This window comes from Danio rerio, chromosome 16, assembly GCF_052040795.2.
Source record: "Danio rerio strain M-AB ecotype USA chromosome 16, GRCz13ab, whole genome shotgun sequence".
NCBI classification, from domain to species: Eukaryota; Metazoa; Chordata; class Actinopteri; order Cypriniformes; family Danionidae; genus Danio; species Danio rerio.
In genome coordinates, this window is record NC_141036.1 from 15,683,821 (window position 1) to 15,699,428 (window position 15,608).

Sequence of the window (15,608 nt, forward strand, 5' to 3'; positions counted from 1 at the left end):
ATGAGTGAATGTCCACAGTGCTTTAGTCTCCAGTTCTCAATTAGGACAGATCTGACACATAGCCTGAGGTTTTAGCATGAGCTGTTTCACCATCATTACTACTTTTTCTCTTGGGTCTGCACTCTCAAGCATTCAGATATCAAACAGGAGCATGGATATGATGCACTCAGGGCAAAACAGATCTGCTAATGAGGGATATTTGCCTGTTTGTGTTAACATAGAGCCTGTAATGAGGACACACATTCAGTGGTTCTCTTTAAGGTTGCCAGTTTTGTTCTGAGGTGATGAAAGGTGATGCCCGCAGGGCATAAAGCTGCTTGCATCTACAGTGCTCCAACAGAAAGAAAGAACCATGACCAAAAACATAGCTGTTTAAGAGGTATTGTTAGCATTCTTATCTTCTTCAGTGGAGTTATTTTTTTCTGTCTGCCAGTTGAGGTAAATTGGATCAACTGGACCACTCGGATTGCTGTTTTTCACTTGTATTGAATTCATATTTATAGACTGATGGATATGGGTGCATGGATAAAGTAGACATATGGATAGACAGATGGATAAATACAAACTGACTTATACCATGAACAGATGGCAAGATACTATATATTGCAGATATGTAAACTGATTCTATGAATGGATTTATATTGTTGATGGATGGATGTGCTGAATGGACCCTGCAGGCACAGGATGTCAACATGATGTCATATAGAGGTTGTACTTCAACGTACCCCAACATCATAGGTACCTTGGATTTTGTTTGGAAATGAAAACCCAACATCAGGCTGACGCCAATGTCCAACGTCCAACCTAAAATCAACCAATTATCAATGTCTAATTAATACACCTTGACGTTGTTTGGACATTACCACTATAACATCTATCAGACGTTGGATTTTGGTCTCTTTCCAACACAACCTAAAATTAACTAAATATTAACATAATTTGACATCGTTATTGCACGTCAAAATAATGTTCTTTAGATGCTGGCTAAAAATTGAATTTTGGTCACCTGACATAATGACGTAAATCTTACTTTATATTACCATCTTATGATGTTGTGTGCCTGCTGGGTAGACAGATGGATAAATACACACTGACAGATGCCATGAATAGATGGCAAGATACTATATACTATATACAAGATACTATATATTGCACATGTAAACTGATTCTATGAATGGATATATATTGCTGGTGGATAAATGCATTGAATGGATATGCAGATAAATGCATAGTAGTATAGATGGAAGATTTATTAATGCAAATTAGTTGGTTTGATAGTCTGATCTTCTATTTCTATTCCAGTGGTCTGAAACAGGTTAAATCACATGGACTGAAGGTTACAGCTTCTTCAGAAGGTTTTGGATGTTCTAACAGATCTCTGTTTTTTCCAGGTCTTCCAGGAGAAAGGGGAGAGAAGGGCAGCCCAGGTGTGGGGACACAAGGCCCTCGTGGTCCTCCAGGATCTCCAGGTGAAAGACTGTTAAAAAGTGACACTTTAGTCCAAATAAATAATTTCTTTGTCCTCAAGTTAGTAGTAAAAAAAATAATAATTTCAGTCCGAACTGAAAAATAAAGCTCTGTATCTTCATATTGCTCAGACTGCGGGAGTTCCCGATATTAAATGTACCCTGTCAAAGAAAACACAAGCTTGCAAACTTTTTTTAATAACCTCTGCACACATCTTGATCTGTTTTGGGTTCCTTTGATTCCTCTCTAGAATATCAAGCAGATATTGAAACAATATTTGGGTCTGGGAGAAATGTTTTCCTATCGATTTTTAGCTGTGCAGCTTGTCGGTAGATTTTGAAAAATGTCAGCGTCGCTCGCTGTTAATTGCGCTTTGATCAATACTCTTCACAAATGAGATTCATTGAAGCAACACAGCTGTATGAGCTAGCGACATGTGAGAAGGATGTGGACTGGCATTAGCTGAAACTTGTATTTTGTGAGGAAGAGATCCAGACCCGCTGTGGGTGTGGAGTTCAGCTGCTTTCATTGTGTAGATACAGTATTAATGGCCAACATTATATCCCATTCAGGGCCTGCTGGAGAAGGGCGAACAGGAAGTCAGGGTCCACCAGGGAGACCTGGAATTCAAGGCACCCAAGGACGTCCAGGTACCCCAGGCAGTCCTGGTCCTGCTGGACCGCCCGGCTACTGCGACCAGAACTCCTGCCTCGGGTACAATGTTGGAGGTAATAATCTCATTCTCTACATCTGTTTCTCAAACTTTCAGTGCATCTGAAATTGCATACTTCAATTAATATATAGTACATGAAAAAGTAATGAGCCAAGTAATGTTTAGTGTATGGTACTTGACAATAACACTCAATTGAACATATAAAGAATTTGTAACGTATTCCTATTCATTTCAAACACATTGGATTTATTGACCAGTTTACATAAATCTTATTCTTACTTATTTAATCTAGATTTAACTAACAAATGCATATTACATACAATTTATTGTAAAATTTGTATGTAATTTGAATACATAAATCCTTTTTCTTTGGCCTAATTTTTTTTTTTTTTTTGAGTGCATGTTCAAATTCATAGTATATGATAAACAGTGGGTAAAAATTCTTGGATTACCTACTACTTTCAGCAAGATGTGCACATCCATTGGAGAGACACATGGGACAATTTACAAATGGAAGTAAATCAATGCAAGTGAAGCATGAAGGTCATGAGAAAAAAAATTTAACATCCAAATTTCATTCATACAACTCATATTCATACTATAGCATATACTTTTCTAACTGTAAATTGAAATCAAGTACCTACTTAAGTATGCGATTTTGGATGCAGCCCCTCTGTCTGTCAAGGATTCTCAATTCAATTCAAACTTTCTGCCAGTTACTTCTAGTGGGTCTAATTTAATAATAAATGTGTAAAAGTGATCTTAAAGGTTTTGAGGCAAAATGTTCACCAGACTAACGATTATCAACTTTGTTGATAATCAAAATCTCTATTTTAATGATCTATGCTCAAAGTCTAAAGGGTATGGTGCAAAGGCATTAAGGGCGTGTCTGAATCCACTATTTTAAGGATAAAAAAGTACACTCTGGGCCCTGGTACATGGTCTAACAGGGTTGTGCTTATGCTCTTAATGAGTTATGGGTGTGTTTTTGAGATTAAGGTGCATCAAAGTCCCATCTCCCATTTCCTATAAGAGTCAGTTGCGTCACGTCAAGATGCATTTGCTATTTACATTTTGTAAGTGGATAAACTAAATGCTTTATTAGCGAGAAAACAGTTAAACAAACCATCTGCAGCACAAGGATAAAGAATAAGCCATCTCCATTCGGCTTCTTTACTTTACTTTTACTCTTTACTCCTTTACTTTCATGGATAAGGAAACAGTGTTGTACGCACTCCACTGAAGACATCCATTAGTCTACATATTTAATTTCATTTGTTAAGCACAAAGATTTGTTTCAAAAATCATTCTAAATTCAGTTCTAATTTCCAGCAAAAGAATAAATGAGCAATAATAACAAAGTGTGGTCAAACACGAGTTATATCAAAATAAGACTTATTTCTATGCCCCATATAGTGATGCATAAGTCTCTAAAACCCAACAGGTGAACAAATCTAAACTTGTTTTTATTGAAAACAAATATAGACATGCATATAATAAATAATACTGCTAATAATAATAACATTATACACATGCTAATTGTCATGAATAAACTGAAAAACACCCTCGAGATGAAGGCATGGAGGCAGTGGTTTTAATATTGATGTAGAAATTTTTTTTTTCTTTACTTAATAATCCTTTCATTTTTTTCATATGTAAAGATTTTTGTATATTGCTGTACATCATGTGTGTATTAAGCAATGTGTAAGCATTTGAATCCACAAAGGCGCATAACTAACATGCTCTGCGCTGGACTTTAGACCTGCTTTTAGTTGGTCAATGGCGTGGTCTATTTCAGTTCTTCAAAATAGCAATGCGCCAATGATGCGCCTTAACACACTTCTATTTTAGACCAGCACGCCATGAGTCCAGACAGTGGCACAAATAGATCTGCTATTTAAACAATGTGGTGCAAAATGTGAAAATTAGGGTTTGCGCTGGTCTGAAAATAGCAGCAAATCGTACCAAAATTGTCTTGCGCCTTATTGCGCATGATATTGGGTGTATGATAGGGCCCAAATGTTTATTTGATGGAATGGTGAAGCAGAAATTTGCATAACACAAAATTATAGATGAGTATTCATCAGCTTTCACCTAGCTGATTATTGCAGATTGTAAAATTGACTTATATATTTAAAAACTAATACCCAGACAATTTCTTATTGAGCTGTGGTTATAAGGGTTTGTTCACACTTCCCAGATCCGATTAAAATTAAATCCTGGTTTTATTACTCTTTTAATTAAGTTCATTTTAATAAGTGCGAATGTTGCTATTTAAACTTTGTTGTGTAATGCTTCAGTGAATTAAATGTATGTCTTTATTTAAATTACATCTAATTTATTAATAAAAACATTGAAGTGTTCAGTGTTTTGTAGAATATTTAGTGTTTTCTGACCTACAGTATCCTCTGATTAGCTATTTCAGAAATATACAGCTCATTTTACTTTACCTTTAGGCTAAATGTAGAAACAAACACCCATTTTACAAGAAAAGTGAATTGTTAACATTTACAATGTTCATCAGTGCTGTAGATCTGCTGGTTTCAGACTCTTACCCATTCACAATGGTATGCAGGAGGACTAATGTGTTCATATTCTAATCTATTATTTTAATTATTAATATTATTATTTAAGATACATATCAGAGCAAACTATTTCTCACTATTTAGAGGACTGTCATTCAGGAGGATCAAGCATTAATTAGGGGGGGTCAATCTCCTCCAAACCTCCCTGTAATTAACACCATGCCAATAACTCAACAAAATATGTATTCCGTGCTTTTTTTAAATTTAAAATATTTTTCTGTTTATGTTTGCGGAGTAATCTACAATGGATTTAAACATAGCTAAACCAATTAAATTGAAGGTCCAGAACTCATCAACGACACAAACATTTAGCCAATGGAAAGGAACCATAGATGCCAATCAAGAATCTTTATGTTTTAAGAGTGCACATCTAAACCAAGGAGAGGTCTATAATACCCAGAGAAAGCCATCTGTTATTTTTGAAGATGATTTTTTAGTCTTGAAGGGGAGATTGCAACAGCCATATTTCCTCAACTCCTTCCAATAAATCTACTGTAAACAAGTTTGTGTACATAGCAGAGTTTTGACTTGCTGTCAGTTATAGAGAGGCTCAGAGAGGATTTAATTCTCATGCTCGGACTTGCCCTGTACTACTGAATAGGCAATATAGCCATAAGGAAGATGAAAGGATGCTAAAAAAAAATGACGAAGAGTTTCTTTTATATCGAGTTTACTTCATATAATATTAATTGGAGGATTCAATTGTGCACCATTTACAAGATTACTATTCATTTTTTATACAAATTTATTATATAAATTTAAATAGAAATAATATATCAGTAAATTTTGATAATAAATTGTGTTTATGCATGCTTTTGCCAGTTTTCAGATATAATCGTCAGATTTTTTCTATGGACAACACAATTTATAATATGTGGTAATACAGTTTAAGTACAACATTTCACTGATAATTAGTGCCTTATTACCTGTTTATTATTAAAATATTGATTGTTTATTAGTACATATGAAGTACATACTACTTCATGATCCCTAATTCTAAAGACTACCTAAACTATAAAGACCCAGCAAATTAGGAGTTTAGTCAGAGTTAATGGTTTATTAATAGCAAGAATTGTACTATAAAATAAAGTGTGATCTAATGTGTTTATAATGCCCCCTTGTGGAAAAAAAAAATGAAGATGCTTGTGTTTATAATTACAAAGATCTATTTGCACAGGATTAAGATCACAACCTCTGCAGTTATTTCTGACTAAAGGTCATCAGGTAATATTAATCCTATTTAAATAGGGCTTAAGTGAAAGAGTGAAGAGAACAGAAGATCGAACAGTTGATATATTCTTAACATTGTGTGCTTATTTTAAATTAAAACACCTTGACGTATTTAAAGAAATATAACAGAATTTAGAACTTTTTTTACTTTATTCTAATGTGTTTGCTCCTTGACTTGCAAACCTCTTTACTGTGGTATTTAAATCAATATCTCTACTGATTAATGTGTATGGTGGTTATTTAAAAACAGACTAAAACATGCAACTGATTAATCATGAACTGGTGCTAACTTTCAGAACATTGGCCAGTTTGAATGTATAGTACTTTACAGTCACAACTAAAATGGTCAGATTGTTAGTTTAGAAAGAAAAGAAAAAAAAAACTTAATGTGAAAGGCAATGCATCTTTATTCAATGAACAAAAACAAATTTTGCTGCTCATCTTGATTATTTAAGTTGTGCATAAAGATTTAACCAATATGGAGGCTCCCCTAGCATGAAGACTATAGGTCTGCCTATAGGTATAGCAGTAACTCTGGCAAAAAAGTAGTCCTTTGATCAGTTTTTTTGCCATTGCTCCAATAAAGCAAAACCGGTTATAATGTTTACATAACCACACCAGACAAGTTGATGCTTTTTAAGCATAATTGGGTTAAGAAGGAAGGTACATGTACTGTACATGCAAAGCTAAAAGACACTTTCTGGTCCAGAGCAAATAAACATAAAAGAATTAAACTGCAAGCAAGAACAAAACATGAAACTTTCAAGTTAGGAATTGTTACTATTGTATGGAAGACTATTTTCTGCTAGATTAAAAATGACTTTAAAAGTAAAAATTCTAATTTGGCAAATCAAAATTATGATTTATAAATTCAAAACTATTAAATATTATGGCTTAAAGTAAAAATGACAAGATTCAAAGTCAAAATTTGGTCTTAACGTGACATGATGATAAACTTTTTTCATAATGACTTGTAATAATGACTCATAGTAATGACTTTTTTGTAATAACATATAAGAGTTTTATAATAATGAAAAACTCATAATAATAACTTTCTTTCCCATTGTTTTGATTTGCTTCGCATATGTGCAGTGTGCAAATGCGCCTTTGCCTTGTTCATATGATTACAATAGTTTCGGAGCAAGAGAGAGAGGCTGCACTTTTGCAAGTTAGCCCACAAATATATTTCTTTTATTTTATCATTATATCCTTATTATTGTATTTGATCATTATATAAGTGTCCGATCTTAGACACTAGATAAATCTTTCTAAATACCTCAGTTGCATATTCATTTTTCACTCATTTTTAAGACACTTTTATAAGGTTTAACAGCTACACTGAAACTAAACACAAATAGCCAAACATGTTTTTAATATGTTTATATTTTCATATAAATATATTGTTATTATCTCTTTATGATGTGTGAAGCATGTCATAATAATGAGAAAGTATCTTTTGGGATTTTAACACTTGTGTGCTGTTATGGATGTTTTTATGAACTGATTTTAATTAATTTGGCCACAATTGTGTTTCAGCAAATGGAATCTTATTTTGACACATATTATGGGAAAATGCTTTGAAATTTTCCAAAAACTCAACTATACACTCCGAGCAAAAATACTACCCTTTTGTTATGTTGGTGGCAGTTTTTGCCCTTCTAACTTCCAATAACCGATAACCAATTTTTTTGATAGCAAAACCATGACAACATATTTTTATTCTTGATAGTTGGTTGTTTTCCCTGTTTACTCCAAAAAAAATGTTTTTTTTTTTTTTTTTTACTCAATTAAACTACTTAATTAAAATGAACTGAAACAACACAATTTTTGAGATTTTATTGGGACAACTTAATTGTTTTATGTTTAATCCACATAAATTTGTTAGGTGTTAGCTTAAGTTAACTCAATCGATTTGTGTTGGGACAACATGAATGAATTGTGTGGAACCCTGCATTTTTTACGTTGTTGGGAAGAAGTACAATTTGTTATTAGTTATATACTGTACAGTGTTAAATAATAAATATGATATGAGAAAAAAAGCAGCTCAGCTCTCATAGTAAGTGTATTTATACACTGTAAAACCCAACATTTAACTTTATAAAATGAAATGAATTCACTCAAAATTTACTGTAAGTTAATTCTACTCATTTGAAAAGAGTTTTGAACTCAGTGTTTAAGGTAACGAGTTAAACGCCTCATAACTTCAACTTCAATATAGATGAGTTTTTTAACTCAATTGGTTTGAGTTCTCTTCATTTATTGGGTTTTAATGTGCTTAACTTGTTTTGTTTACTCAAATGGGTTAAGTTCTCATTAGGATTAGTTTTTGAACCCAAATGGTTTGTTGCAATCGGTTTCCTCAAATGGTTTGAGTTACCTTAACTTATTTCAGGGGTATCCAAACTCCGTCCTAGAGGGCTGGATTGGGGTTGCAACTAAACTTTGCAGGACACCGACCCTCCAGGACCGAGATTGGACACTCCTAACTTATAGGGTTTTACAGTGTGTACACACTATAATGTTGTCTTACTCCATATTAAAACCAGAAACTTGTTTTCAGCTTTTATTTTTTTTTTGTTTTTGCAAAGGCCTTTCTAGGGTATGTGGCTCTAACTGATGATCAACAGTAAAAAATGACAAGTTTTACCACTTCCCAACAGAGAAAACCACCAACAATCAATAATGCATGATTATATGGTGTCATGGCTTTGCAATCAAAACATGTTGTTATAATGGAAGTCAATGAGGTAAAAACGGTCAAAAACATAATGAAAGGGTGGTCAATTTGAATAATACACAAGGGTTAAGCCATAAAGTCATAGTTTTGACATGACTAAGGCATGATTTATTATATTTTTTCACCTGGTGGAAATAGACTTCCATACTATTGAGCAAACTATGGAGAGAACAATCTGTACTATCTTCTTTAACAATCTCAAGCGCTTTTCACATTTTCACTTGAGACTGTATTTCCATAATTGCTTATGAACATGAGCCATGGCTTTACACGAGTGGTCTGACTTTTAGTCCAATAAAGCTGGCCCTTCCCAAACAGTTATGCGACTTTTAAATTTCTCATGGAGTCTAAATGCTATGAAAGTTTAAGTGTGATCTGTGCGCTTAGAAGATGTGGTATTTTAGTGAGACATTTTCAATATGGGAGGCTGGACAGAAATGGACAGCACTCTTTAAATAATTGATTTATCGGATCCTAGCAAAGCTTTCTACTGAACTCCCCACAAATTACTGCAGTTTTGTACTCTGAAAAAAAGAAAAAGTGTGCTAATGTTCTCTGGGGTTTTTGCCATGTAAGGCTGTTAAATGACAGTGTAATATTCCACTCAATAGATGAAATACTGCATCAACACTTTTAAGATCTATAAAGGTTATAGCTTAAAGCTTTCACAGTCAGCATAAAATCTTAATAGTATTGCAAATTGCCCTGTAACTTATTCAGCCCTCATCTTTGGGATAATACTTCATTTCTAATGAGAGAACGTGCGTTTTATGAGTATTGACCAGGTTTTAATGCCTTATTGAGAATCCTTGACTCTCTTTCTCAAACGCCACTATGTAAAGATTAAAGTGTGAGTCGGTCTGGCAGATGAGGTGTTGTTTAGAGCATGGTGTGGTTTATATGGGGCTCTCACTTACCGCAGTGTCTCTCTCCTCTTTTTCACTGTCTCACACCTGCATGTGAAGGTCCAGATCAGTATGAGAATGACTACTGAGAAACAGTAGAGTCTTTCCTCTCTCCCTCATTCCTTCATCCCACGCCCTTCCATGCGCCCAAACCAAAGACTATATCTGGGGAAGGTCTTTTTCCACACATTCCTGAACTCATGGTTCTCTCTGGTTCTCCAACACTCAACATGTCACCACCATTGAAGGCCCTTATCTTTTAACCCTCCTTTCAAGCTGATTATAAAGTGTTTTCTACCTTTTCTTGCACTTTTTTTGGCTTATGAGGTTTTGAAATCTACACTCTTGTAAGTAAAGGCTCCAAAAGGGTAACACAGTGAATGAAAGTGACTTTTATTGACATTACTAGTTTGAAACAATATATTGTATAAGAAATAAAGAGTTTAGATGCAAAAACCTGTAAAAGCCATCTGAAAATTTCTTCTAAAATGAGCATTTTTATCAGGCTCCTGTATGTGTTCTGTAATATCACTTTTGTGGCAAAGAATAAGTCATTTTCCTGATCTTTAAAATAAAATATATCAAAATGAACAAAGGAGAAGAAAATGTTCATTTTGTATGGAAATTTCAGATGACACTTGGAGGTTTTTGCATCTGAACTCTTCAAATAATATTTAAAGAATTAAGTCACAAAAAATGTACTGGCAGATCATTACCACCAACTTAGACAATAGTACTTCAAACTAAAAATGTCAATAAAAGTCCCTTTTTATTTATTTATTTTTTTGAACATGAATTAATGTTGGAAGAAAAATGCAGGTCTCGTAATGGAATTCAAAAGCAAATAAAAAAAAAAGAAAAAAAAAAACATGGATCACAAAATTAGGAAAACTGCTAATTTACAGATTTTTTTTCTGAGTGTATATATGTACTCAATATTCCACCAACAATTCGGGTATTATGAGCTTCCATAAATGTGCACAGAATGTATCTCTCACATAAGAATATCTAGTTTGATTGAGGAGGTTATGGTCTCAAAATGAAATATAAATGATGCTGACATAACACCAGCAAGGGGTTATTCATATACTAGAATACTTATACTCATGCTTAAATAATTAACAAACATTAACATTTGCTGAAATACTTAGAACCATAGAAACACATTGTCATGGTGCCCATAGACCAAAAAATGAAATAAAAGAAAGACATGTCTCGCCCGGTAAGTGTTGAATGTTTTTAGAGTAATTTTCAATCAATTTGAACATAGTTTTACCAATTAAAATTAAGGTCCCGAACTCATCAACAACACATTAACGTTCAGAAATGGAAAAAAAAAAAACATTTGCAAAACTTTTTCTTTTTAAGAGTGAACATCTAAATCAAGGTGAGGTCTTATTATTATGCTCAGAGAAAACCATCTGTTAGCATTTCTGTTCATCTTAGTGGCAGCTGCTGGATTATCACGGAACCCCCGCAAACAGCTGATCTGAAATCCATTTTTCTTATTATTTAAGCCAATCACCTGAGCTGAAAACATCAAGTGACTAGGCACCTGTGATCATTTTGTGATACTTGTATATTGTTATTTAGACGTGTTAAGTACAAATATTTTGATATTCTTAAACTTTTGTATGCTAATGAATACTTAAAAAAACTATTTATAACAATGTCTTAATGACAGCTGCTTGGCAGGCACAGGAGCATGTTTGGACTTACTTTACTTTATTTGACTTATTTCATCATCCACAATTGTGTTTTTCATGCATTACTGTCCATTCAGTTTATGATGTTTTTGGGACAGTTGCCACCTTGTGGATGCAGTAAATAAATAAATAAATAAATAAATAAATAAATAAATAAATAAATAAATAAACGAACAAACAAACAAATAAATAAATAAATAAATGCATGCATGTTACGCTGCATCACAAAACTTGGCTGATATCGCATGTGTATATTTTTGGCAATAGCAAAAAATACATTGTATGGGGCACTCAACTTGCAGTCTGTGTGGGCCCTAATGCCCTAGTATAGTGACGGCGACTTTATATACTGTCACTGAACCAAGTTAAACTAAGGTCCTAACTCTGTGGTAAAAAAAAATAATAATAATAATAAAAAAATCCCATGGCACTTCTCATAAAGAGTGGGGGGTGGGGGGCAAATTCACTCCATCAACAATTACCCATCATGGCAACCCAGTCATCTTTATTCCACTATATAAATACACATTACTTAGTTGCTGATCATGATCCATGAATATATTTAGTAAATTTCCTACTTTAAATATCAAAACTTATTTTTTTTATTTATAATATACATTGGTAAGAACTTAATTTGGACACTATTACCAAGATTTTCCTCAGTATTTTAATATTTTGAACCCTCCGGTTCCAGATTGTTACAGTTTTATCTTGGCCAAATATTGTCAAATTAAAAAAAGTTATAATGTAAAGCTTTCAGATGATGCATAAACCACAACTTGTAAAAACTAAAAGTTAGGACTGTTTTGGTCCAGGGTCAAATATATGGTGTGCATGTTATGTTACAAAATTTTGGTGTTACATAGGTTACTATTCACATGACGAAATTAGCATCACGAACACTATGCACTGACCTTCAAATGTGCATACAAAAATGAAGTATACTTGGGGCTTGGAAACCCTCCAAAATCAATCACTGTATAGTATAAGAGCCATACTCATTCCTCATAAAAAAATAGCTGCCAGTAACAATTATTTTAACCAGGTTCAACACTTACCAGCAAGGGCTAAATAAGTCATGCTAACAATTAACTGTTGATCCATCAGTCCGAACTAATCTAATGACAATAACAACTCTCTTCTTCCTTTCTGCACTGACTTTGTTCCTTCATTCTTTGTCGTTTCCTTCACTCTTTCTAACTCGACACCTGCTCCCCTGGTGGTGGTGACTGAAAAAAGAAGGCAATCGATCTAATTCCCCCGTGTTCCCATAGTACAACAGTTGTCCTCCAATCCCTACCAAAACTACGGCCCCGCCACCAACTACAACCCTGAGGATGAGGAGGAGGATGACCCTTATGGCGGCTACCGGGCCTACCCTCCTCAATACTACCAACCCAGCTACCCCGACCCCCGTGGCGCCAGGCCTGGCCCCGTACACCCTGGTGACACGGCGGGCATGAGGGCACCCGGCGCACGCCGCTTCACCCGCAGCACAGCTGAAGAGGGCATCGTCCATCAGCCGCAGGAGCATGTGAAGGAAGAAGAGCTGTGGTGACCGACAGATCGTCCACATACAAACACTTTTCAGCAGAATGTCCTGCAGGATTGGACCGAGGGAAATCCGAAAAGTGCCTGCTATATGCATCCTTATTGGGGCGGGTGAGTGAAGATTAGAAAAAAAAAAAAAAGAACTAAACTGTGCCGAAATTCATTCAGTGACTTTTCTGTCTTTTGTGAGGCTGCATGTAGCCAATGAAACGAAAAGCTGAAGGAGGAACTCTGCAAATACGTTTTCTTAATGAGTGTTTTTGAATTGTTGTCTAGGTAAAATACACACAACATTCTGAAGATGAAGACAGACATTTTACAGCATAAATATATATTATAATTGACAATCATTGGCAGATTTAATTTTTTTTTTTTCAGTGTAGCTTTACAATAATGATAATAATGAAATTTAAATGATAAATATTTAATATTATTGTTGTTGACGACAATGATAAAAAGAAATGACATCATTATAATAATGTTATTTAATTGTATTATTGTTGTCTACATACCAATAATAATATTAAATAATAATAATTTAAATTTGATTATCATTAACTGTATTATTAGCAGTGTTGGGGAATGTTACTTTAGAAAGTAGTGCATTACAAATTTGAGTTACTCCCAAAAAAGTAACTAGTTAGTTACTTTTTATGGTAATGTGATACTTTACTTTTGAGTTTCTCATTTTGACCTGGCTGAGGCTTGATCTGTTTCAGAGCTCTGCAATTAACAACACACTGTATAACCCTCATTTTCTTTATATATAAAATAATAACAGCTAAAAATTTGGTGTAAGATAACATTATGTTCTGAGAACTTCCTGACCCCAGAGCTCTATATGCAGCATATATACAGATTAATAAAAGTTTAAAGCAATGCATTTACTACTTTTGTACTTTTTGTCTTATTAAAAAGTAAAATCAACTGTCCATTGAGATAATCCTCTTTTCCTTTTTCTTCCATCTGTACAAAATAATGAGATCATTTCTTTCACCGAAATGTAAGGCCCTGCCATCTTCCTTTTCATCTGTTTATGTATTCTCACAATGTGTGCAGAATTTAAAGTGACTTTGTTACATTTTTTAAAAGTAACTCCAATATTAATGGTTACTTCGTTTTTTGAATGCGTTACTTCACTCCTTACTTAGAAAAGTGAAATTATTAGGTAACTTGCGTTACTTGTAATGCGTTACCCCCAACACTTAATGTTATTGTTATTATAATTATTAACAATAAAATTATAATATATTTTTCTTATGAATAATCTTAAGGAAAAATAAACTTGTATGATTGTTGCATGCTTGGGACAGTAATGCGTTACCTCACTTCTTAGAAAAGTAAAATTATTTGGTAACTTGTGTTACTTGTAATGCGTTACCCCCAACACTTATTATTATTATTAACAATGACAATAATCATATGTTTTGTTATTATTAATAATCTTAAGGAAAAAGGGACTTGTATGATTGTTGCATGCTTGGGAAATATGTAAAATAATAATAGTAATTAAATACTTTTCCTTTTTACTGAACACATTTTCAGTTTTAGTTTTCCAAACTGTAATTTTTGCCAATTTTGTCATGCTTAAAAGATTAATCTCACTAAACTTACTTACATGCATTCTTCACCAATCTGCCAGTGAAGTGATAAATATGTAACCTAAAAACCTAAAACATAATAATAACAATTTATGGTCTGAAGAAAAGTCTTAATATTTTCCATTTAAAAAAAGCACAATACTTACTGGACTCCTCAATGAAGTTTTTTTTTTGCTGGGTAAACAACAAAAACACTGATTAACAAAATGATTTTCGCAGCCAACGGTTTGAAATGTCGTCCATATCTTTTTATAAATGACAATAAGGGGTGTCTGTACAGTTTGTGTTTTATTTTATTTTTAAGTGCAAATTGGTGATCTACTATGTTACATATTTCACGAATGTTTGCAGAATTTCATCTTGAACCGGCTGCTTAACATATATTATTTTACAGAAGTAAATTGCTCCATCTGATGTTCCCATCACTAGCAGTTATTTATAAAAATCTGAATTCTTATAATCACTCACCAAACCTACTTTTCCCACTGGTCCTTTACAGCAACACCCCATGTAACGCCACACATTTTGTCTGAACTGTAACTGTATTATGTGAACTTATTTCCATATGGTGGTATAGTGCCATGCAGAGGATGCAGTAAAAGCTCTCTGACTGTTTATTTTTTTTGTATAAAGAAGAGCTCAGCCTGGCATCTTTTGTGTCTCCGTGCTCCTGTTTCCAATGGCTCTGTCACTGTGAAAGAGACCTGAAGAGTCAGAGTTAGGCCTGTGGTCTACCGTCCGCTCATAACAGACCTTTCAAATCCACAAACTTATTTATTTTTACTTTATTATTTGTTTTTTTGTAACCAATAAAACTGTACTGCCACAATGACTTCTTGTTTTCCATTCTGTGTGTGGCTAATTGCTCAATTTTACATTTTAAAATGTAACAAATCTCCTTTTTAATAAACTTGTTCTTGCTTCTTAAAGTCAATTTTACCTTTTTATAAAATTATGCGGCCAACATTGCGCTGACTAACAAGGGCGTTTTATTTCCATGTCAGCAGAGTGTTTTTTTTAATGAGCTAAGCAGACTTCAAAAAGGCCAAAGTAGCATCAGAAAGGGCTTAAAGAGTCATATGACGTTAATTAGGGCTGAAGCGGCAGTTGAATTAGAGCTGGATCTGGCTTCAGAGTGGATGGTAAAGTCATT

General features: G+C 33.8%; 1 protein-coding gene and 1 long non-coding RNA gene across 15 annotated transcripts in view; one reads left to right on the forward strand and one right to left on the reverse strand.

Moving 5' to 3' along the window:
- col14a1a (collagen, type XIV, alpha 1a) overlaps positions 1-15,284 on the forward strand; it is a 320,593-nt gene extending 305,309 nt beyond the window's left edge. For 6 of the 14 annotated variants that reach the window (XM_087286725.1, XM_087286726.1, XM_087286727.1 and 3 more), the window contains 3 exons: positions 1,392-1,469; positions 2,040-2,195; positions 12,578-15,284. In XM_087286725.1, the coding sequence (XP_087142851.1) occupies positions 1,392-1,469; positions 2,040-2,195; positions 12,578-12,861 (518 nt within the window). In that variant the 3' untranslated portion in view covers positions 12,862-15,284. Of the gene's footprint in view, positions 1-1,391; positions 1,470-2,039; positions 2,196-9,657; positions 9,907-12,542 lie in introns of those variants that run through there. The other 8 variants (XM_087286731.1, XM_087286734.1, XM_087286737.1 and 5 more) reach the window with 5 other exon arrangements.
- Positions 10,084-12,980, reverse strand: LOC147840212 (uncharacterized). The gene is made up of 2 exons (XR_015511188.1): positions 12,397-12,980; positions 10,084-11,895 (listed from the first exon to the last, which is right to left on the reverse strand). It is a non-coding gene; the product is annotated as an uncharacterized LOC147840212 (long non-coding RNA).
- Positions 15,285-15,608: the final 324 nt, after the last annotated feature.